Source organism: Saccostrea cucullata, unplaced genomic scaffold (assembly GCF_032062105.1).
Source record: "Saccostrea cucullata isolate Sc308-1 unplaced genomic scaffold, CSIRO_AGI_Scuc_v1 ctg2534, whole genome shotgun sequence".
Classification (NCBI taxonomy): domain Eukaryota; kingdom Metazoa; phylum Mollusca; class Bivalvia; order Ostreida; family Ostreidae; genus Saccostrea; species Saccostrea cuccullata.
The window spans coordinates 40,971-67,359 of record NW_026935644.1 but is presented as its reverse complement, the minus strand read 5'-3'; the positions used below and the strand labels follow the sequence as shown (position 1 = coordinate 67,359).

The 26,389-nt window shown below is 35.3% G+C and overlaps 1 protein-coding gene across 1 annotated transcript; it reads left to right on the top strand.

Annotated features, from left to right (window-relative positions):
• The first annotated feature begins 20,605 nt into the window (after positions 1-20,605).
• LOC134243497 (uncharacterized protein K02A2.6-like) lies at positions 20,606-24,652 on the top strand. The gene has a single exon (XM_062725766.1). The coding sequence runs from the start codon at positions 20,606-20,608 to the stop codon at positions 24,650-24,652; it is 4,047 nt and encodes a 1,348-aa protein (XP_062581750.1).
• Positions 24,653-26,389: the final 1,737 nt, after the last annotated feature.

Here is a 26,389-nt window from a genome sequence, read left to right as displayed (position 1 = left end):
AGGATTTTTTTTTCGGTTAACATTCTCTCGACTGGATGATATTATTTAATCCTATAATTATGTTTCAATTCTTGTTTGCAATACACGGACATATATATATATATATATATATATATATATATATATATATATATATATATATATATATATATATATATATATATATATATAAAATTAAAATAAATAGGCAACACAGATTAAAACGTTAGCGCTTTCATAACATCTTCAGACGTTTTACAAAAAAATTATTAAAATTTTTTGTAAAAAGTCTGTAGATGTAATGAAAGTGCTAACGTTTTAATCTGTGTTGCCTTTTTTATTTTAATTTTACTTATATAAAAACCGGACACTGTGAAATTTTCAAATTTGGATATATATATACATGTATATATGGGACCCTAGCGTAAGGAATACGCCGTGCAGTGAGCACTTTGCTACCTGTGGGAAAGGGAAATTTAAATTATTTCCATTTTATAAAATGCACAATGACTGTGAAATATCTAGAGTATCAAAGGAAGACTACTTCATTAAACTATTTAACCCAAAACTTAACAGAAAACAATTACTTCAGTTTTAACTAAAGTTATTTTCTACTTGTTTTTTGGTTTATTTAAGTGATTGTAACAGTGCGAATTATAATGCTACCTTTCAACGTTATTATGACGTCACAATGGACAATACTTGACGTCGTGCTTATGAACGTTACTAAGCAATTTTATATTTAACTTTTAACTGTCTGAAGAGCCATTAGGCAGAAAGCGCTAACAGTAAAAATGATTTTCGAGATTTGTGATTTCTGACTTTTTTTCATTGGATATATATATATATATATATATATATATATATATATATATATATATATATATATATATATATATATATATATATACTTAAATAAATAAAAACAGAATGCTGCAGTCCAAATTAAATAAAATCTTTACTGTTAGCGCTTTCAGCCATGTTGGCTCTTCAGACAGTTATAAAAATTCAAAACGTTGTCAATAACGTTGCTAATGACGTCGTGAAAATTTAAGTCATTATGACGTCACAATGTAGTTCGTGGTAGCGGCTGCATGAACTTTTTCAACGCAGTTAAAGAATGTATAATTAAAGCATAGAAATAAAATAAATTTTGTGAATTATACATAATCTCATTTGCAATTCAGTTTTGGTTTAAAAAGTCGCCCCTACATATGCCTGTTTAGTAATGGGATTTTTAGAAGAAAAACTTTACAACATTTTGCCGGAAACATTTGATCTAGAATTTACGCAGTACATTAAAGAGAACTGGAAAAGGTACTTGGATGATTGCTTCATCTTTTGGACAAAGAGTGAAGAGGATCTTACAAAATTCCATTCGGTCATTAATGAGTTACACGATTCAATTAATTTCACAAGTGACATGAATCGTAACTCGCTTCCTTTCCTTGATATACTTTTAATAAAAAACGGAGAGGATATTTCTACAGACCTATTCTGTAAAGAAACAGATACCCATCAATATTTGGACTTTCGCTCTTGCCATCCGTCACATACAAAAAGGAACATTCCATACAATATGGCGAGACGTATTTGTACAATCGTGACCGATTCTTCTCTACGCTTGAAAAGACTTCAAGAACTAAAACAACACCTGACGCGACAAAATTACCCAATGAACCTTATTGAGGACGGAATCAACCGGGCAAAAGACATACCTTTAACCCAATTACGAAATATTCGCCATCCAGAGGAAAACGACGTAAAGAATATTCCATTTGTGATAACTTACAACCCCCGTAACCACAATATTCTCAATTCAGCAAAGCGATTTTTTCCAATATTAGAACAATCTGAAAACATGAAAAATCTTCTGGACAAATCATAAATTATTAACAGCAGGAGACAAGCACCAAACCTGAAGAGGATATTAACCAAAGCAAAATTTTCCTCTAGCAACCAGAGTGTCGTCAGAAAGTGTAGTGACCCCCGATGTGGAACGTGTGATTTCATTCAGGAAGGCGAACAAATTACACTTAAAAACGGGAAAGTTTTAAAACCTAATACTAGCATGAATTGTAAATCTTCAAATTTGATTTATTGTGCAATATGCCCAATCTGTGGCGAATATTATATAGGGCAGACAAATCAGCTTAACGCACGAGTGAGGGTACACAAGCAACATATACGGGACGAAACTGTCAGATGCACCCCTTGTTCAGAACATTTCGCCGAATGTGGTAAAGGGAAATTTAAGATTTTCCCGTTCTACAAAATGTGGACATCGGATGAAATCGCCCGTGTTACCAAAGAGGACTATTTTATAAGACTTTTTAAACCAAAACTGAATTGCAAATGAGATTATGTATAATTCACAAAATTTATTTTATTTCTATGCTTTAATTATACATTCTTTAACTGCGTTGAAAAAGTTCATGCAGCCGCTACCACGAACTACATTGTGACGTCATAATGACTTAAATTTTCACGACGTCATTAGCAACGTTATTGACAACGTTTTGAATTTTTTATAACTGTCTGAAGAGCCAACATGGCTGAAAGCGCTAACAGTAAAGATTTTATTTAATTTGGACTGCAGCATTCTGTTTTTATTTATTTAAGTATTTTTTACTGTACCAAGAATTTAACTTATCAACGTATATATATATATATATATATATATATATATATATATATATATATATATATATATATATATATATATATATATATATATATAATCCAGAAGTTTGATAAAAAAATCCACACAAGTATTTAAATATTAAAAAATAACAGAACGCCGATTAAAACTCTACCGGTTTCAATTGTATCATCAGGAGTTTTATTTAAGAAATAAGGTATCATTTTTTGAGTTTTATTGAGATGTAAAACGGGTTGGTCACGTGATCAAATCCCATAAAGCCCGAAGGGCTTTATGGAAGATTTGATCATGTGCCAACCCGTTTTACATCTCAATAAAACTCAAAAAATGATACCTTATTACTTATATTTACATTTGTGACTCATTCATACTTTATATTTGCCTGATTGTTACTTTTAACGTGTGAAATGCGTTAATTTTTCAAACCCAACGGCATGTATGTAATCCACTAAACGCGCGTCGACCCTTTATGACGTCACAGAGAAATTACGTCGAACGTTTATCCAAACGCACATCTATGACCTCTTGACCCCATACCTGTATTTACACAGTTATAAAAACGCTTGCCTTCAGTAGTGTTATATAAAGGAAAACATTTGCAAATGTAAATATATATATATAGGGAAAATGTTGTAGAAGTCCATGGTATAGGTTAAGTTATAAATCAAAATCAACTCCAAGATAAACAAACAAGTTTACGTTTAATTTTTTACACTAAGCGCTTTCGCCGTTAAGGCTCTTCAGAGTGTAACAATGATAATATCATTGTTACACTCTGAAGAGCCTTAACGGCGAAAGCGCTTAGTGTAAAAAATTAAACGTAAACTTGTTTGTTTATCTTCTATTTTATTTTGATTTATATATATATATATATATATATATATATATATATATATATATATATATATATATATATATATATATATATATATATATATATATATATATATATATATATATATATATATATATATATATATATATATATATATAAGGTAAAAAAGAAAACACAAAAATCCTCAGTTAAGCTTTATCGCTTTCATTTTTCAATCTTCAGAAGCTTACAATAGTATCATAGTAACAGTGATTATGACGTCATGTTAAGCGGAACGTTAAATGTCTATTATGACGTCATAGATACAATATGACAAAAGTACGGGGAAATCACAAGTAATTTATAAAACACTATTAAGTTTTGGTTGAAAAATACTAATAAAATGTTTTTCTTTTTCCCGTCTCTGGATATCAGTGGCACAACTGAGTTTATAGAAAGGGAAAATTTTGAATTGGACGTGAATTTAGAGTTAAAGAAAACATGTCGTGCGATACAAAAAATGTCATTTATGTCATCACATGTCCTGGATGCAAGGAATATTATATTGGTGAAACCGGCAACACTCTCCGTGCCCGTGTACGTGTACATAAGCAACACATTAGTACACCCGAATACAGACAAATTCAATTAAGTTCGCACCTGGAAGCGTGTGGTAAAAAACAATTCAAAATTTTCCCTTTCTATAAACTCAGTTGTGCCACTGATATCCAGAGACGGGAAAAAGAAAAACATTTTATTAGTATTTTTCAACCAAAACTTAATAGTGTTTTATAAATTACTTGTGATTTCCCCGTACTTTTGTCATATTGCATCTATGACGTCATAATAGACATTTAACGTTCCGCTTAACATGACGTCATAATCACTGTTACTATGATACTATTGTAAGCTTCTGAAGATTGAAAAATGAAAGCGCTAAAGCTTAACTGAGGATTTTTGTGTTTTCTTTTTTACCTTTTTTTTAAATATTGTTATCCGATTACTGAGACATTATTTAAATTTTGGATATATATATATATATATATATATACAGACCCTGAGACGTGCTACTACCCTACACGCTCGCTGCACGAACGGTACACGAACGTTACGCGGTTTACACGAAACGCTGCACGGTTTACACGAAACGCTACACGGTTTGCACGAAACGCTACACGGTTTACACGAAACGCTTTGCACGAAAGGCTGCACGGTTTACACGAAAGGCTGCACGAAACGCTTTGTACACGTTTCTCACACGCTTTGTGCACGATTCTCGCACGGTTTGGCCTCGGTTTGGATTTTTCTACTCGGAATATCTCGGGCATTTTTACCGCTTTATCATTAATTCAATGAAAATCGCTCAAAAACCACATTAAGCAGCTGTTTAAATTAAATTTAGTACACTTGTATTATAAAAACCGATAGAAATATTCAATACTCTGACAGTTGTAATTAATTGATAAATAATTGTCAGTTCGAATTTATTTATTTATTTATCCAACTGTTTAAAAACGAAATGCCGATATCGTAAATGACTGTTTAATAAAATACAATTTTTATATACAGGTATTAGTCATTTTTTTCAATGTAATATTTTTACGAGTATAATTTGATAAATTGATTTAATAAATTGAACACAAATTCGATTTCTCACCGCAGGAATATAAACTCATTGATTTTTAATAATATTGATAATATTGCATGTGTTTGATTTCCGTAGGCGTATTATCTTTTTTTTATTTTGATTTTAAATTATAAATTAAATTTGCCTATATACTCTACTAACGATTATTAAAACATTTTTAAAGATTTTTTTTTACGCAAGCATTATCAATAGGAGGGAAACCGGTAAAGGACGTAAAGGGGGGGGGTTAATGTGATCTATTAATCTATTCTATTATCTCTCTCTTTTTTTTAAAAGAAGCTTATCAAATTAAATCAGTATACCCATCATACTGTAAAATCCTTCATTTCAAAACAGGACTAAAAGTATGTTTGTATGTGTACATTTATTAATAGTGGCGGCATTTGACCATACATTGTACATACAATATAGATCGATCTTTATACCGGCATTCAGGTATATTACAAGAAAACTGAAATATCTTAGATGAAATAAAAAGTACGTGATTTATTAAACAAATAATATACAATTATTCATTATTTACTCCTAAGCTTTTCTTACATGATATTCATATAAAGACTACCATATCAGTTATGTTTATATTACTGTAACGGCTAGAAATTCGGATTTTACAAATAAAAGATGAAATCCGCTGATTTATAAATTGTACCCATCAAATACTTATAGAACCATTTTATTAAAAAAAAAAAATCCAGTCGTAATTTCCAGGTGTCATTAAGCCGTGAACTCAACATGTACATATAGCAAAACGGGTTTTCATTTGCAATGCCCTCGGAGCCCGTGATCGCTGTTGTAAATTACCTTGATCACAGTTGAAAGGCGGAAAGAAGATTCCAATACATTTATAAGGGGTGTATCTGTGCATACATTTAACAACGAATTTAAACAAGAATAGAAAATAAAGCATTTAATTAAACTAACATTAGATTGAAAGCTACAACAAAAAATGAAAGACTGAACTGTCTAGTAATTTAATTTAACACCCCCCACCTCGTTTATAAAGATATGGTCGTCAGTGCACGTGAATTAAAATTATAAAATCCATTTTTTTGACAATAATGAGCAACACGTTTTATGTATTAAAAGATATTGAATGACACATCGTTTCAAATTTAAAGACAAGAGCGGAGTCCTGATATATTTTTGATTTAAATTAAAAAAAAAAGAATATTACCGGTATTTCTTTCTTTCTTTGAGAAAAAATGTTTAAGAAGCCACGATCGCGTTGATACATGCAATATATTGAATACAATGCCCTTAAAATTGTTGTACATAGCTGATTTATTTGAACACATTTTCTATAGAAGGAAAGGAAATCAAACAAATATAAATCATACATTACCGTTTAATTTAATTTTGTTGTTCCATTTTTTTTTGTTTTTACTCCTATAATATCACAAGCATAACAAATTCAATTATAAAATACTAATAGAATTTTTCATCCTGACCCATCGATAGCCATATTTAAAATGAAATGACTTCCGAATGAATCTTACACGATTCTTGCACGAAAGTCGCACGTTTCTCACACGGTTCTTACACGAAAGTCGCACGTTTCTCACACGCTTTTCGCACGCTCGCTACACGGTTTGCACGAAACGCTTTGGGGCTTACACGAAACGCTGCACGGTTTACACGAAACGCTACACGGTTTGCACGAAACGCTGCACGGTGTACACGAAACGCTACACGGTTTGCACGAAACGGAAAGCGCACGAAAGCCACACGCTTTTTTGGGGTAGTAGCACGTCTCAGGGTCTGTATATATATATATATATATATATATATATATATATATATATATATATATATATATATATATATATATATATATATAACTATTAAAGATACAGTTTCGTAAAATACCCCAGGTTAGATTATAAAATCACTCGAACCTAAAATGAATGTCGGTGTTGTACAAAAACTGGTTACGGGAAGGTCCTGCAAGATGCGACGAGGCATGAGGTACTTTGAGGGTTCAATTGAAATGATTTATGGTTTACATGTAGTCTTGATGTTGACATATATTTTAACTTTGTGTTAACACATGTATTAAGTCTTTTTCTGAATTAATACATGTGTATAATTTGAGTAAGAACTTATAAAAAACATGCCCCTTTCCGAGAAAAAATGAAAATAAATTTTATAATTTGATGGCTCTTTTTACACGTACTGATACCAAGAAAATTATTTGAAAAACATTTACAAGAAAAAAAAAGAAATAAGTCGACAAGGAATACAAATTTTAAAAAGGTTTTGAATATTGTACAATACATAATTCATATATTGTTAACGTTAAACACAATATAATATTGCATAGTTTTGTCTTACTTGTCATTTTTCTTTAAGACAAGTACTGTAAAAATAAAATGAATTTGTTCACAAAAATCATACTCAAAATATTGATAATGTCTTCTGGATTTTTAGGAACATATGAGTATGGTAGGTATATCACATTATTTTGTATTTGAAATACAAGTACTCTGCTTTATGAATGAATTCTTTATTTTAATCAAATGTATATTATGCCTAGCTATTTTAATAAATTAAAAGCATTGACCTTTTTTTTCCTATCGACCTTTGTGAGACGTAATGATTGGAAAATATTTTTGTATGAATTTCGGCTGTTATGATGTACAGTGTACTAACTTTGTATGTATTCCTTTGTGTCTTTAGAATTGTAGACCGTTTGTGATGTACAAATCCCATTCATTTCTTTTATTCTCGTAAGCTTGTCACAATTTAGTTACTGATCGAACAATATCGGAAATAAAAAATTGACCTCTTTTAAGTTCAGTCTTTTTTTTATATTAGCCTTATAGATATGAACACACTTTAGATTGTATTGAAAAAAAAAACAACTAAACAACAGTACCAGCCAGGCACAACCCAACAGAAAGCGGACCCCAACGGAAATCAGGGTTTGGTTTGGATCTCTTAGAACTTGCCCCGAGCCATTTTATCATATACATTGAAAAGGCAGTGCACATACAATATTTAGCTAAGTGTCTAAAAAAGAAACCTTTTTTATGTCATTATTGACAAAGTCCACTGGGATGTACATCGCTGATGGCATCTGATCCTACAATATACCTCAGATGTTTTGGTGGTCCATGTTTGCTCTTCTCCTATTTTGTATTGTTTGATGGTCTTTTCGGCTTGAATGCTGTTCTTTGTCCCCATGTATTTCATTTATACTCAATCAATCCACGAAAACGAGGGAAGAGGACCTTTATTATTTTGTTTCATAAGACAAGTATACTTACATTTACTTGTACCTTTTTTCATATTCTGGCGGAGAAAAATGACTAGACATCATAACTAAAAATTCCTTAACAGGCAAAAAATAAACATAAAAAGAAGGAAGAAAAACGTCTGAACTAAAAAACAAAATCCTGGGGTAAACTTTCCTATCAACAAACGAATTTCATAATAGAGGCTACATTGACAATACAAGGGACGATCTGACTATTATGCAAAAACACAAAATGTGAAACTAAACAATGTAGTGACTGGAAAGTTAAATAAATAATGACACAATGGCAAAGCTTTGTAATTCAGTTACTTTCCAGACTTTCAGTTACCTTCGGCTAACTGAATGGCGGATCGATCGAATTTCTTCATGGTCATAAGAAAGGGGGATGAAACTTCATATGATCATTCTCTAACAACTAAAATTTTGCTTTAAAAGCCTCCACCATTAAAACTGCGTGCCTTTTTTTACTGAATCTTCTGCAAAATAATTACTTGATCGTACAAAACTACATAGTTTTCCCCGTTTTGAGCATACAGATCTTTTGATGTTTATTTGATATTCTGAATCACAAGCACAATCATGTTTGTTTTAATTTGAGAATAACACATGAATACAATCAGGATAAAAAAATAAACTTTTGATTTTATTTTAAATGGACTTATCAAGGGCTAAAGTTGCCAGTCAGAACTCAAGATTCGAATGTGGATATTATGCATGTGAAAAATCTTATGTAGCATCAAACGCAGTTGATCGAGACATGTCAACATGTTCAAAAAGCGAAGATATTGGGCTTAATTCTACCAAGAGAAGTTATTGGTGGAGCGTTGATCTTGGAAAGATTTACAGCGTATACAGCATCAGTATGTTGTTCAAGAACTATGATGGTTACGGTGAGAGTTTTCATGTTATCACATACTCTATTGATGATGGAGTTTCATAAATATGGATATTGGATTATAATCAGAATAATTGAATCACTGTTAAGACAAGGGTTTTCCACCTTTTGAGAAAAAGAGAACAATATAGTAACTCTTTTTCATAACATGCACAGTGCATAGCCCTAATATAGTTCGCAAAATGGCGGAATTTTTTGAACATGCATCCGTGCAAAGAATATGTGAGGAGCACAAGTCTATAATATACAATTATGGACTGTTTTGAAAGGTAGACAACACGAATTATCAGGTTTGAGTACAACCGTACTCAGACCTGATAATTGGTGATGTCTCCCTTCTAAACAGTCCATAATAGTTTTTTTTATCCTGAAGAATCTAAATTATCACTAAGATAGAGTAGAAAATAGTAATCAAACCTCTTGTGTTCTCCTACTCTGCTCTCATTTCATACTTTAAAAATATGTTTTACCTCCACCAACAGACAACTTTGAGGTCATCGTTAGAATTTTTGCTTACCGATCCCTAATATTTAGGAATTTTATTTATTTATAATTATAAATTAGAGTTATCTCGCTTTAACCACTGTATTTTCATTCAAAGGGCGACAACAAACTGGAAATCCAGCATGTTCGCTTGCACTCTTTATTGTCATCTGAAGGGTGACAACAGATGTCACCCTGCACGTGAGGGAGACATCACGAATTGTCTCATCTCACGTGACATGCTCTAAACAAATGAGATTAACTGTATAATTTGAAGGATAATAATATTTATTTCGAAATGAAAAAAAAGATTATAAATCGTAAATTAAATGATTTTTGCTTTCTTTTTTTTTTTTTTTTTTTTTACACAGAAATGCGACAAAGAGGCCGTTTTGCGGGTTTTTCTCTTTATTTGTCGAATTCAAGTCTCCAAAAGAGTGAATTCTTGTGTTATGAGGATAGAGAAAAATTGCCTTCATTAAATTTTACGACAACGTGTGTCGGACACGGACAATACGTTACATTTTACAATCAACGACGCAAAGAAACCAATTATCCAGACAAATACCAACAAAATACAGTCATTGAATTATGCGAAGTTATAGTGAATGGTAAATAGCTAATTTTATTTACCATTTTTTTTTAGAAAGAAAAAAATATAATCGGGGATGAAAAAATTATCTCACTTATTAAATATCTTAAGGATCTACTTTTAATAAATTTTAATTCAAAATGAAATAAATGCAAATTACCTGCATCACCTAAAGTCTAAAAACTTTAATTTAACATTAATAAGGTTGTAGCGAAGCCGGTGTGTATGGAGAAAATTGTGACAGAGCATGTCCAAAGAACTGTCAGGATCAGAGGTGTGACATAGTCAACGGAACCTGTCTGGGATGTTTACCGGGATGGACAGGGACATTTTGTCAAAACAGTACACGATATTGATAGCAATAGTTTCTCAGTAATCCGAAAGCCAGTAATGCGCAAGCTTATCTGTATAACGTCATTTTTCAGGAATATTAAGAATTTACATCTAAATTTACCAATTATAAAATTTCAATTTCAGTTATGCTTTAATTAGGCCATTTTTAAAATAATGATTGCTTGCTCTCTATTGACGCAAGACAAAACTTTTGAATCGAAAGGTCCTTTATAGAAAAATTGAATATACATGTTGCCGGGATATGGAGAACAACAAGAAAAAGATTTCGTGTCCTAAAATGTAAAAAAAAAGATTTTTGGGTCGGACCATTTCTTAAGTCAGTAACATCATATTTAAAGAAATCTTCGTCACAAAATATGGGCTCCGCGCCCCTTCGCCCATTCTTTATGACGAAGATTTCTTTGAATACGATCTTACAAGGAGTATAATTCTGAAGATTTCTCTCGCAACACAAGACATTCGGATTTCTGGGGCTCTATTGTACATTAAAGTTAAATTACTTATTTTCATTTATTTAGTTTTAAGCAAAAAAACCCATCTTATTTAAGATTTCATGTTTGTTGTGAATGTTCAATCGTTGATTTGTTTATAAATTTGGATTTCACAGAGTGCCGTGGAGGATTGCATGGTCTTGAATGTAAAGCAAGTTGTTTTGGACATTGCAAAAATAAGGCATTTTGCAACCACGAGACTGGTCAATGTGACAACGAATGTGCTGAAGGATGGCAAGGAATATATTGTAATGAACGTATGTTTTTTACAATATTGATGATTCTATTTCGAACGTATGTTTTTTTCGGTATTGATGATTTTATTTCTTAAGTTTGAAGTGGTGTGGTCGACAGGGTATGCTTTATCCTCCATGGCATTTGATCCCACCTCCGATGTTTTGGAGGTCCGTGTTTGCTCTGCTCATATTTTGTATTGTTTAATGGACTTTTGATCCTTGATACTGTTCGTTATCTCCATATGTTTCATCAATGGGTATGGTTTTCATTCGGGAAGACGTCTAATGTAATAATCAGATCTACTTCTATTTATATGAACCACAATTTAATAAGAGTCTACACGAGAAAAAAACCCCTTGTTTTCGTCTCGTCTTTTGAATAGATCGACAACGTATTTTCAATTACCAATTGTTATTCAATCAATATGCTGACAAAATATATCCTAGTGAGCTTGATATTTGAAAATTTTACTATCCAGTATTCGTTCTGCTTCAGATTTATTTTGTTTAAAAGAACTTTGAGCTTGAAAATTGTTTATTAATTATTGTTTTCATATTTCTTTGCACTAAATCTGACGTCAGAAATTTCCGTCTTCCTGACCAATACATAGGACTCGGGATCAACAGGGTATGCTTATTCCCCTAGGCACCTGATTCCATTTCATGATTTTTTAGGGTTCCATATGTACGCACTGGTCACATGATTATGCCATGTATTGTTTTACATCTTGTTTTTTTAAAGACTGTGCAGAAGGATATTATGGTGTGGACTGTAAATTCAACTGCAGCAGACACTGTAAAAATAACGACCCCTGTGACAAACAAACTGGACATTGTTCTAACGGTTGTGCAGCAGGATATACTGGCTCATTCTGTATCAGTGGTAATTTTTCTTATTATATTTAAAAAAACAAACCAAGGAGTCTCGTTATTACACACGATGTTCATTTTGACACAGTAAAATGTCGTAATACCAAGAATAACGTTATAAAACGTCCTAATCAGTTTTATTAAACATTTCTGAAAGCGTATTCAAATTATCACCCTGGGCAGCTTTATTTACCGCGAATAATTTCTTGGGATCAGGTGTCCCTCCGTGTATTTCGGGAACGGACGTACATGTACATGTATGAATGGAAGGCTATTCAAACAGTACTAGAGTGACAACATAAACGGAGTCTGTGCAGAAGTTGTTTTGACGGGTACATAGGAGACATATGTGACAATTGTTTGACAATGATACAATAACATACATGCATATATACGAAATTGTTATGCATTCCGAAAAGAAGTGTACCTGTATTAATTAATTACATAACGCCTGTTTAGCTCACCTGAGCCAAAGGCTCAAGCGAGCTTTTCTGATCAAAATTTGTCCGTTGTCTGTCGTTGTCGTCGTTGTAAACTTTTCACATTTTCGACTTCTTCTCAAGAACCACCGGGCCAATTTCAACCCAACTTTCCATAAAGCATCCTTGGGTAAAGGGAATTCAAGTTTGTTCAAATGAAGGGCCACGCCATTATTCAAGGCGAGATAATTGGGAATTAGAGAAAAATTAATGGCATTTTAAAAAAAATCTTCTTCTCAGAAACCACTGGGCCAGGAAAGATAAAACTCATATGGAATCATCCTCAGGTAGTGTAGATTCAACTTTGTTCAAATCATGACCCCCGGGGGTAGAGTGGGGCCAAAATGGCCGATCAAAGTTTTACATAGGAATATATAGGAAGAATCTTTAAAAATCTTCTCCTCAGGAACCACTTGGCCAGGAAAGATGAAACTCATGAGGAATCATCTTCCGGTAGTGTTAATTTAAGTTTGTTCAAATCATGACCCCCGGAGGTAGGGTGGGGCCACAATGGCCGATCAAAGTTTTACATAGAAATATATAGGAAAAATCTTTTAATATCTTCTTCTCAAGAACCACTGGGCCAGGAAAGATGAAACTCATGTGGAATCATCCTCAGGTACTGTAGATTCAAGTTTGTTCAAATCATGACCCCTGGGGGTAGGGTGGGGCCAAAATGGCCGATCAAAGTTTTACATAGGAATATATAGGAAAAATCTTTTAAAATCTTCTTCTCAAGAACCACTGGGCCAGGAAAGATGAAACTCATGTGGAATCATCCTCAGGTACTGTAGATTCAAGTTTGTTCAAATCATGACCCCTGGGGGTGGGGTGGGGCAAAAATGATCGATCAAAGTTTCACATAGGAATCTATAGGAAAAATCTTTAAAAATCTTCTCAAGAACCACTGGGCCAGGAAAGATGAAACTCATGTGGAATTATCCTCAGGTAGTGTAAATTCAAGTTTGTTCAAATCATGACTCCTGGGGGTAGGGTGGGGCCAAAATGGCCGATCAAAGTTTTACATAGACATATATAGAAAAAATCTTTAAAAATCTTCTACTCAAAAACCACTTGGCCAGGAAAGATGAAACTCATGTGGAATCATCCTCGGGTAGTGTACATTCAAGTTTGTTAAAATCATGACCCCGGGGGTAGGGTGGGGCCACAATGGCCGATCAAAGTTCATGCCCGTCACAGCATGTGTGCCACAAGGTTCTATTTTAGGGCCACTTTTATTTTCACTGTACATAAATGATCTTCCTCTACATGTAAATAATACAGATATTGATTTGTTTGCTGATGATGCAACTTTACATACATATCATAATAATGTGCATTCTATTGAAAATGCCCTAAATGTTGATTTGTGTGAGATTGAAGACTGGTGTTCTAGAAATCAAATGGTGTTGAATATTGAGAAGACGAAATGTATGCTTATGGGAACTCAGCATAGAAAATCTAAGTTAACATCTTCAAAATTAGATTTGTGTGTATCAGATAAAGTTCTCAAAAATGTTGAATTAGAAAAACTCCTTGGAGTACATATTGACCATTCATTGCGCTATATTAGTCATATTGATTCTGTTTGCAAGTCCTTGACGTATAAACTATTTACATTACGTAAAATTAAAAAAAATCTCTCATAACACACGCGGAAACTTTTTTATAATGCATTGTTATGGGTCAGAATATCCCTAAATGCCAGCAAAGATCAATAACACAATTTAAACTTAACAATAATTTATTTACAGTAATATATAATAAGTATATAAAACATAAAGTACAAACTTAGCAAGAATCTAAAAATACATACATCAGAGTGTCCGTTGCTGCACACAATGTCCCAGTGAAAACATATCCCAGTTGTATCTCAATGGTGCTTATACGACAAAGTATCTCTATGCATCGAATTGACAGGGTATTTATACAGTAATATAAATCTAGAATATTCTAGAAATTGTTAAAACATGATATTACTGGAACAATCTGGACATACACAAAATTTAAGAATGTTCTAGATAAAATGACCGAACATGTTGACCACTCTGGAACGTTCAAGAAACTTAATGTTACTAATTATATACATAATGAAACAATACACATCTGACAACACCTCCCCCCTTAAAAAGTTTGAATGTCAATGAAAACTTATATTATTAAAATAAAAGTTATGTACATTTATACAAAATCTAGTGTGTTTACGATACTCTTGACAAGGCGTCTGCAATAACATTATCTTTACTTTTGATATGCTTAATTGTTATGTTGTATTCTTGTAACAACAAACTCCATCTAGTCAGTCTTTGATTCTTGTTTGACAATTTATGCAAAAATGTCAGGGGGTTGTGATCAGTATACACAAGAATTGGATGCAAAGTAACATTCAAATAAACATCAAAATGCTGTAAAGCTAACAACAAAGCAAGGCATCCTTTTTCAATAGTAGAATAATTTCGTTGACATTTTGTAAGTTTCTTTGAAAAATAAGAAACAACTCTATCTACATTATCACTATGTTCTTGAAACAAAGCTGCCCCGATTCCAACATCACTAGCGTCAACAGTAAGCTTAAATTGCTTAGAAAAATCTGGAGTTGACAGAACTGGGTTGCTCATCAGGATAGATTTGATTTTATGAAAGGATTTTTCACAGTCCTTTGTCCATTCAAAGTTAACCCTCTTTTGTAAAAGATTTGTAAGTGGACTAACTACTGAGGAAAAATTTGAACAAAATTTTCTGTAAAACCCAGCCATGCCCAAAAACCTCATTAATTATTTCTTGTTTGTAGGAATCGGGAACTTTGCAATAGCTTCCACTATAGCCATTATGGGTGTAACATAACCTTGACCTACTTTATGACCTAAATACTCTACATAAGCATGACAAAATTCACTCTTTTCCAGGTTCACAGTTAAATTTGCTTTAGCTAAAATGTCAAATAAAGCACGCATGATTCGGAGATGTTCGTCCCATGTGTTGCTGTATATGACGACATCATCAATGTAGGCCTCGCATCCCTCAAGATCATGGAGAAGGGAGTGAATCATCCTTTGGAATGTAGCCGGTGCGTTTTTCATGCCAAAAGGCATTACTTTATACTGGTCAAGTCCATCTGGTGTAGCAAAAGCAGATATTTCTTTTGCTCTTTCTGTTAACGGTACTTGCCAGTAGCCTTTCAACAGGTCAAATTTACTGACAAATTTCGCATTTCCAATGTTGTCAATACAGTCATCGATTCTAGGTATTGGATATGAATCAGTTTTGGTAACAGAATTCACCTTTCTAAAGTCTGTACATGATCGGTACGAACCGTCCTGTTTTGGTACAAGAATACACGGTGAGCTCCAATCACTTTTACTAGATTCAACAATGTCATTGTCCAACATGTACTGCACTTCCCTTCTTAGGTACTGCAATTTTATTGGATTGAGACGGTACGGATGTTGTTTGATAGGCAGAGCGTCGCCAACTATAACATCATGACAAGCTGCATTAGTTTTCCTTGGAACATCTGAAAAGATTTGATGATACTCATTCATCAAGTTTTGAACTTCTTCTTTTTGGTGAGTGTTCAAATGCCCAAGTTTTTCATCCAAATCAGCCAAAACTTCTGAGTTTTTCAAGCGGACACTCTGATTACAATCTTTCTCATTCATTTCTACACTCGTATCACTTTCAATACAATTTTGAACAGTCTTAGCATTGGCTAAAGTGGAAACTGGTTTTACAGAATTTCGGTCACACCTTTCAAAATACTCTTTTAACATGTTAATGTGACAAACCCGTTTCTCTTTACGTCGACCTGGTGTCTTAACTACATAGTTTACATCACTGATCTTGCTTTCAATTTCATAAGGGCCATAAAATCTGGCCTGTAAAGGATGACCAGGAATAGGTAAAAATACAAGAACCTTATCACCTGGCTTAAACACCCTATTTCTGGCATCTTTGTCAGACACATAATCTAAAAGATTAAGATCACTAGTCTCAGTCAGCCACTTTTCCTTCAACAATTTCAAAGGACCTCTAACTGTATGACCGAACACCAATTCAAAAGGACTGAACCCAAGAGACTCCTGGACTGCTTCTCGTGCAGCAAATAGCACAAGATGAACCCCTTCGTCCCATTCTTTTTCATACTGGTAACAATAGGTCTTCAACATTGTTTTTAAGGTTTGATGAAAACGTTCTAGCGCTCCCTGGGACTCAGGATGATAAGCAGTTGATCTATATTGCCTTATACCCAACTCATGCATGACTTGCTGCATGGAACAACCCCGACATAAAATTTGAGCCTTGATCCGACTGAATTGCCTTGGGTGCTCCTACAAAACTGAAAAACTTGGTTAGGGCCTTAACTATGCTCTTTGCCTTTATATTCCTAAGAGGTATGGCTTCAGGAAATCGAGTAGATGTACACATAATGGTAAGTAAATACTGGTTTCCAGATCTGGTCCTAGGCAAAGGTCCTACACAATCCACCAACACTCGACTAAACGGTTCTCCAAAAGCTGGAATTGGTTGGAGAGGAGCAGATGGTATCTTCTGATTTGGTTTACCTACCATCTGACAGACATGGCATGACTTGCAAAACTTCGAAACATCCTTTCTTAGCTTAGGCCAATAAAAATGACTCAAAATTCTATTATATGTCTTATTGACACCTAAGTGACCTGCCATAGGTGTATCTTGAGCTAAACTCATGACATCTCGACGATAAGCCGCTGGGACCACTATCTGGTAAACAACACGCCACACTTCATCTGAGGAAGCGTCAGGTGGTCGCCATTTTCGCATAAGGATGCCATCTTTCATATAGAAGCATTCTCCAATTTTAGTGGCCTCTTCTGGTGGTAATGCCCTCTTTCTTAGTTGGATGATATCTAGGTCTTTATGTTGTGCTGAAAGTAACTGCTCTCGGCTTATGATGTCCTTGTCTTGGCTTTCTGGTAGATTTGACTCATCTTCCTCACCACCAAATTTTGGTAACAGTTCTTTCTTCTCTTGCTTCTTGATATAGTGTGGTTCCATGTTTGTTTGAATGCCATTAAGGTCAGATAAGAAAGTGTCATTCAAATCAATATCAACAGAGGAATTCGTCTCGTCAAAGGCTTGAGTATGGTCTGCCTCCATTTCTCGTCTTCTGGCCATCGCTCTAGTAACAGCACAGGCTGGATAAATGTCATCATCTTCATCATCGCACATGACATTGGAAGTGATTTTCTCACAAACTATAGGATCAGGTACAACCTTCCCACCGGCTAAATCGTTGCCTAACAACAAAGAAATGCCTGGAACGGGAAGAGTAGGTCGAACACCTACGATAACAAGTCCAGTAACTAAATCTGACTTCAAACTAATTCTATGCAGGGGAACATCAATGACGCCTAGCTCCACACCCTGTAATAAAACTGACCCACCAGTAGAAGTCTGCTCAGACAAAGGAAGCACGCCCTCTAACAATAACGTCTGTGCAGCACCAGTATCTCTCAAAATCTGGACAGGTTTTATTTCGCTAGAGTCACCGAGTGAAACAAATCCCTGAGACATAAAGGGCTTATAATCCTCCATAGAATCAATAGAACTGGACTGTGAACCCTGGACATCAGGAGTGTCAGAACAAATCGAAACTAAGGCTTCTCTATCACCTCTAACTGCCGCACAAGCATGTGGTTGAGTTTTATCAAAATCATTTTTTCTCTTAAGTTTAAAGCATTCACTGATCAGATGACCCTTTTTCTTACAATAACTACAAGTAGGAAGCGACCCTATTCCAGACGATCCTTCAACACGTCCTGGACCGGACTTAAAACCACCTTGGGATGGAAACTGGGAACTTGTGAAAGACTGAGACCCTGAACCACTCTTTTTATATGTGTCTGAATTGGTAGAACTACTGCTAGTCTGAGCTCTTGATACAAAATTCTTTTTATGAGACAGAGCATAAGTATCAGATATGACTGCTGCATCTTCAAGAGTTTTCACATTCTTATCTTCTAAATGTGTTTTCAAATCTTAAGGAACACATTCCTTAAACTCTTCTACCAGGATGACTTGGCGCAAATTAGCAAAATTTTTATCAAGTTTCTTAGATCTAAACCAGTGATCGAATAAATCTTCTTTCTCTTGTGAAAATTCAACAAATGTTTGATTATCAAACTTCCTATACTTTCTAAACTTTTGTCTATATGCTTCGGGTACCAATTCGTATGCTTTTAATATTGCTGCTTTGACCTTCTCATAGTCTAAACTCTCAGCTACCCCTAGTGCAGAGTATACCTCAGCTGCTTTGCCAACCAGTACACTTTGTAACATCGTTGACCAAACATTTCGTGGCCATTTAAGATTCTCTGCGACTTTTTCGAATTGGGGAAAATAATGTCTACAGATTTTTCCTGAAATTTTGGAACTAACCTAATATTTTTTGCTGCGTCGAATTCATTCTTGACAAATGACGGTTGTGGTTTGTGCTGTAATTTTAATTTCTCTAACTCAAAGTTCATTTCACGCTCTTTTTCTCGCTCTTCTCTTTCTGCTGCTAATTTGTCTAATTCAAATTTCCGTTCACGCTCTCGTTCTTCCCTTTCTCTTTCTGGCTCTTCTCTATCTAATTTTTCTCGTTCAAATCGCACTTTCTCTAACTCTACTTGATACTGAAATTCTGACATTTTATAAGATTCTAACTCTGATTTAACTGTATATTCTGGAAGATCGTATTTTTCAAAGACGTTTTCTTCTACTAGTTTTTTTGCAACCTTAATTCTAATGTCTTGCTTTCTCTGAGAGGATTTAACATCTAACCCAAAATGCAAACCTAATGCGATCAAGTCATCCTTTTTTAACGTATCAAAAACCTGAACACTTGGTGAACTAAGAAAGTCTGTGACCGAAAACACCATGTTGATTTCTGCTGGCTTATAATTAAATTTAACGGTTCAATAAACTGCAAAAGTGCAAGAAATTCTTTATCCCGGACGAGCCCCCAATTCTGTTATGGGTCAGAATATCCCTAAATGCCAGCAAAGATCAATAACATAATTTAAACTTAACAATAATTTATTTACAGTAATATATAATAAGTATATAAAACATAAAGTACAAACTTAGCAAGAATCTAAAAATACATACATCAGAGTGTCCGTTGCTGCACACAATGTCCCAGTGAAAATATATCCCAGTTGTATCTCAATGGTGCTTATACGACAAAGTATCTCTATGCATCGAATTGACAGGGTATTTATACAGTAATATAAATCTAGAATATTCTAGAAATTGTTAAAACATGATATTACTGGAACAATCTGGACATACACAAAATTTAAGAATGTTCTAGATAAAATGACCGAACATGTTAACCACTCTGGAACGTTCAAGAAACTTAATGTCATAATTATATACATAATGAAACAATACACATCTCACAACAGCATACATTCTGCAATCTTTAAATTATTGCTTAACTGTATGGGGCAATGCTCCAGGTGCTGGCATAGAAAGAGTTTTTAAATTACAAAAAAGAGCAGCAAGAATTATATTAGATGTGGCACCAGATGCTCCATCACAACCATTATTTGTGAAACTTGGTTGGCTGACTATATATGAATTAATAGATTTTCATAAATACATACTGCTTTATAAAACACTTCATGATATTGTTATATCTTTTTTTCCGGATTTGTAATATCTTACGTAATTGGTTTTTGCTTATAATTTGATGCTTAATTACATTGCGCAATAATTCAATAAAGTAGTTCGGATTCAGCCATCTTGTGTGTTACATGTGCTCTGCATCACTATCCAACAAATTGGCGACGAGGATTAAAAACGGAAGCATCAATAAGCCATGGCATTGATCATCGGAAAGGTGGGACCTTACGACGAATCGTTGGAAACGTGGGAGTCGTATACAGAACGTCTGGGCCAGTATTTTATTGCAAACGATGTGAACGAGGATCTGAAGGTACCCTCACTTCTTTCTATCATCGGGCCCAAATACTACACATTGTTGAAAAATTTATGTGCACCCACAAAGCCCTCTACAATGACATTTGCCGAACTCATTCAGAAACTTACAGCACATTTAAGCCCAAAACCCTCAGAAATTGCTGAACGTTTTCGTTTTCATAAACGAGATCAGGCTGCAGGGGAGAGCGTGACAGTTTACATGGCAGAATTACGTCGTTTAGCGATACACTGTAATTTCGGGGATTCGTTGAGTAAGACTTTGAGAGACAGATTTGTATGTGGTTTAAAGCAGGAACACATCCAGAAACGACTGCTTGCCGAATCGCAGTTGGATTTAGAAAAAGCTATTCAGACAGCTGTCGCCATGGAAACGGCTAGTCGCGACGCACTAGAATTACAGGGAAAACGTGAAAGTGTAAATAAACTTTCTGTGAATAAAACAAAGAAAACGAACTATGGTAAAATGAAACCAAGACCACTACCCAAACCAGTACAGGGAAAATGTTACAGATGCGGAGGGGAACACAGAGCAAATGACTGTAAACACACAAACACAAAATGTAGGTATTGTTCAAAAGTTGGACATTTGGAGAGAGTGTGTCTGAAGAAGAAGCGTGAAAACGGGGGAAAATTAAATTACGTTGATACAGATGAGTATGGAATCGACAACTATGAAGATAATGGTGGTTATCTGCTGCATTTCTCAAGCTACTACAGAGATGTAAACAAAGTCTCGATAGACCCAATCATTGTGACTCCTAAAATTGCAGGATCTGACATTCCTATGGAAGTTGACACAGGGTCTGCTGTGTCGATCATCTCTAAGACTACGTTGGACAAATTCCTCAAGTCATACACCCTAGAGGATACAGATACTCGTTTAAAGACTTACAGTGGGGAGCAGATCCGTCCAGTTGGTAAAGTGCAGGTCAAGGTCGATTTGAATGGACAGAGTGAAACTTTGGACTTACTTGTTGTGAAGCAGGAAGGACCGACACTCATGGGACGAAACTGGATGAAATTTCTACGACTTGATTGGAAGGAAATCAAATCAATTAGATTATCGAGTGACAAACGGAACATTTCCGGGAAAATGACTGTTCGGGAAATTCTCGAGAAACATAAGAAAGTGTTTGAACCAGGAATCGGAAAACTGTCGGACATCAAAGGAAAACTTACAATGCAGGATGGTGTGAGACCAAAATTTTACAAGGCCAGAGAAGTGGCATATTCCCTCAGACCTCGGGTGGAAGAGGAACTCAACAGATTACAGCAGGAAGGCGTCATCTCACCTATCGAGTTTAGTGATTGGGCAACCCCAATAGTACCCCTACCAAAGGCAAACGGCAAAGTCAGAATTTGCGGTGATTACAAAGTGACAGTTAATCCTGCCTTGAAAATCGAACAATATCCATTACCAAAGATAGCAGATATTTTTGCGTCCCTTAGCGGAGGACAGAAATTTAGCAAGATTGACTTAACGCAGGCGTACTTACAGATGGAAGTGGATGACGCATCAAAGAACTTGCTTACCATTAACACACATAAGGGACTTTTCCGCTTTAACCGACTTCCCTTCGGAATCGCTTCCGCTCCTGCCATCTGGCAAAGAGCCATGGACCAAGTCCTTGCAAACATTCCAAAAACTAAATGCATTTTGGACGACATGATTATTACAGGCTCGACAGATGAAGAACACTTACAGAATCTCAGTCTTGTGCTCGAGAGACTTGAACAACACGGTCTAAGAGCAAATCTGGAGAAGTGTGAATTCTTTAAGGACAAAATAAGTTACTGTGGACATGTAATAGACAAAGATGGTTTACATAAATCCAGTGACAAAATAAATGCTGTCAAGAATGCACCAAAACCTGAAAATGTGTCTCAACTGCGCTCATTCTTGGGCCTGTTGAATTACTACCATAGGTTTCTGCCAAACCTTGCTACAGTGGTTGGACCGCTAAATGAGTTATTACAGAACAACAGGAAGTGGACATGGACATCCAAATGTGAAGAGTCATTTGTGAAAGTGAAAGAACTTATCACATCAGAACAAGTTTTGTGCCATTACAACCCTTCATTACCTGTTCGTTTAGCTACGGATGCATCGCCATACGGAATTGGTGCCGTACTTTCACATGTCTTTGAGGATGGAGCTGAACGTCCCATCGCATTTGCTTCTCGCTCGTTGACAAAGGCAGAGAAGGGATATTCCCAGATAGATAAGGAGGCATTAGGTATATACTGGGGAGTACAAAAATTCCATACCTACCTCTATGGGCGCCGGTTTACACTGATTACAGACCATAAGCCGCTCGTTAGTATTTTTCACCCAGAAAAATCGCTACCTGCTATGACTACTGCTAGACTCCAGCGATATGCTATATTCCTATCTAGCCATAATTACAGCATAGAGTACCGGAAGACAGCTAACCATGGAAACGCTGACGGACTTTCCAGACTTCCGCTGACTTCATCGATAACCGATACCACAGATGAGGATATCGACACAATCTACTACTCATCACAGTTTGAAAGCTTACCTGTATCATGTGACCATGTGAGAAAAGAGACTCAACGTGATCCTATTTTATCTCAGGTGCTTGACATTGTGTTACAAGGTACACGGGACTTTCCCTCGGGAAACGAATTCAAACTTTACAGAAATAGACATATGGAACTCACAGTGCACCAAAATTGTCTACTTTGGGGAAACAGAGTAATCATTCCTAAAACACTACAAAGAGAAGTTTTGTCTGAACTTCATAGAAGTCACACAGGGATTGTGAGGACAAAGAGTCTCGCTAGATCTCATGTTTGGTGGCCAAACATCGATATTGATATTGAGGCTATGTGTCAGAGCTGTTCAGATTGTCAACATTACTTACCAAACCCCGAGACTGCTCCTGTACACCCTTGGGAATGGACAAATTCACCATGGGAGAGAATTCATGTCGACTTTGCCGGACCTTTTAAAGGACGCATGTACTTCATTGTTGTTGACTCTCATTCAAAGTGGCCGGAAGTTGTGCCTATGTCTTCAACAACATCTACAGCAACAGTCAACGTTTTACGAGATATCTTCTCACGTCTTGGACTACCTAAGACATTAGTTTCTGACAACGGACCACAATTCATTGCAGATGAATTCAAGGGTTTCCTACGACAAAACGGAGTGAAGCATGTGACATCTTCACCTTACCACCCGCGTACGAATGGGCTTGCGGAACGCTTTGTTAGGAGTTTCAAAACTGCCATGAAGAAGCATAATAAAATCACAAACAAGGAAATCAACTCATTCCTAATGACATATCGCATTACCCCCCACGCTACTACAGGGGAGACACCTGCCAAATTACTCATCGGACGAAACTTAAGGACACGTCTGGATCTCTTGAAACCTGACATCAGTGACAGAGTAAATCTGAAGCAGGACAACATGAAATTATCAAGACATACAGGATCCAGCGTGCGCATATTTACCATTGGACAACCCGTCATGGTACGAGATTACAGGGGACAAACACCATGGATTCATGCCACTGTTATAGCCAGTCTAGGACCGTTGACTTACCAGGTCAAAACCGAGGAAGGAGGAGTGTGGCGTAGGCACATAGACCAAATGAGGAGAACATCAGAAAACATGAGAGAAAGAACAGTTACGGACACTTTAGATTCTAAGTCAGTAGTTCCGAATGAGATATATGCTGCACCACCTACAAATGATACCATTTCACCTGGGACACCGACAATTCCAAGTCGTGCAACACAAAGTACCAATCGTAACATACCTTGCGCAGATCGTTCAACTGGAGGCAAACCTCATGTCGTACCAAAACAGATTGTTACACAGACACCACCATCTTGTGAACGACGTTACCCTGTGCGCGACCGAAAACCAACAAAGCGATTGATTGCCGAGTGATCTTTATTTGTGTTAATTGTGTTTTGAGGCATAATAATCCTCACCATGTGAATAATTGTAATTGCATGAATTTGAATTCTTTAATTATGTTGTAAGTCAATTGTAAGTTTGATTGTTAATTGATTTTGATTTACATTTGATTAAGTTGATCAGGACATTTGCAGATATTACAGACATTGACATTAAGGAGGGAGGATATGTTATATCTTTTTCCGGATTTGTAATATCTTACGTAATTGGTTTTTGCTTATAATTTGATGCTTAATTACATTGCGCAATAATTCAATAAAGTAGTTCGGATTCAGCCATCTTGTGTGTTACATGTGCTCTGCATCACTATCCAACAGATATGACACCTGATTATCTGAGAGACTCGTTCGAATTTATTTCCTCCAATAATTATATTTTACGTTCTGAATCCAATTATGACCTTAGTCTACCAAAGTATCGAACAAATATGTTTAAAAATTCTTTTCCATATTCAGGCTTTCATTTGTGGAACAAATTACCTCTACATGTACGTTTTTCCCCAACTGTACAATCTTTTCGTAAAAATGTAGAAAAATTTATCATCAATGGACGCAACATATTTTTTCCTAATGAGTAACTTGTTTCTATGTTTTGATAATACATTGTATATATATTCCTTTCTTTCCCAAATGTAATTCACGTATGTAATATACTTGTAATTTTTCTGATTATTCTACTATTGTATACATAATTGTACTATCCATGTATAGAGGGCCCCGAGGAAGACTAGTGCATTGCACTAATCGGGTTACCCTCTTTAAATAAATTATTATTGTTATTATTATATTATTATTATTAAGAACCACTTGGCCAGGAAAGATGAAACTCATATGGAATCATCCTCAGGTAGTGTAGATACAAGTTTATTCAAATCATGACCCCCGGGGGTAGGGTGGGGCCAAAATGACCGATCAAAGTTTTACATAGGAATATATAGAAAAATCTTCTTCTTAATAACCATTGAGCCATGAAAGATGAAACTCATGTGGAATCATCTTCAGGTAGGGTAAATTCAAGTTTATTCAAAGCATGACCCCTGGGGGTAGGGTGGGGCCAAAATTGGCGATCAAAGTTTAACATAGGAATATGTAGGAAAAATCTTTAAAAATCTTCTCCTCAAGAACCACTGGGCCAGGAAAGATGAAAATCATGTGTAATCATCTTCAGGCAGTGTAAATTCAAATTTGTTCAAATCAAGACCCCTGGGGGTAGGTTGGGGCCAAAATGGCCGATCAAAGTTTTACATAGGAATATATAGGAAAAATCTTCTCCCCAAGAACCACTTGGCCAGGAAAAATGAAAATCATGTGTAATCATCTTCAGGTAGTGTAAATTCAAATTTGTTCAAATCAAGACCCCTGGGGGTAGGTTGGGGCCAAAATGGCCGATCAAAGTTTTACATAGGAATATATAGGAAACATCTTCTTCTCAAGAACCAATGGGCCAGGAAAGATGAAACTCATGTGGAATCATCCTCAGGTAGTGTAGATTCAACTTTGTTCAAATCATGACCCCCGGGGGTAGGGTTGGGCCAAATGGCCGATAAAAGTTTTAAATAGGAACATATAGGGAAACCTTTTAAAATCTTCTTTTCGAGTACTTCAAAGCCATGCTTAGTGATATTCATAGAGAATCATCCTCAGGTATTGTAGATTCTAGTTTGTTCAAATCATGACCCCCTGGGGGTTAAAATTCAAGCCCCTCCCC

Coding starts and splice junctions, on each gene's coding strand:
- LOC134243497 (XM_062725766.1), top strand. CDS start 20,606: ATGGCATTGATCATCGGAAAGGTGGGACCTTACGACGAATCGTTGGAA.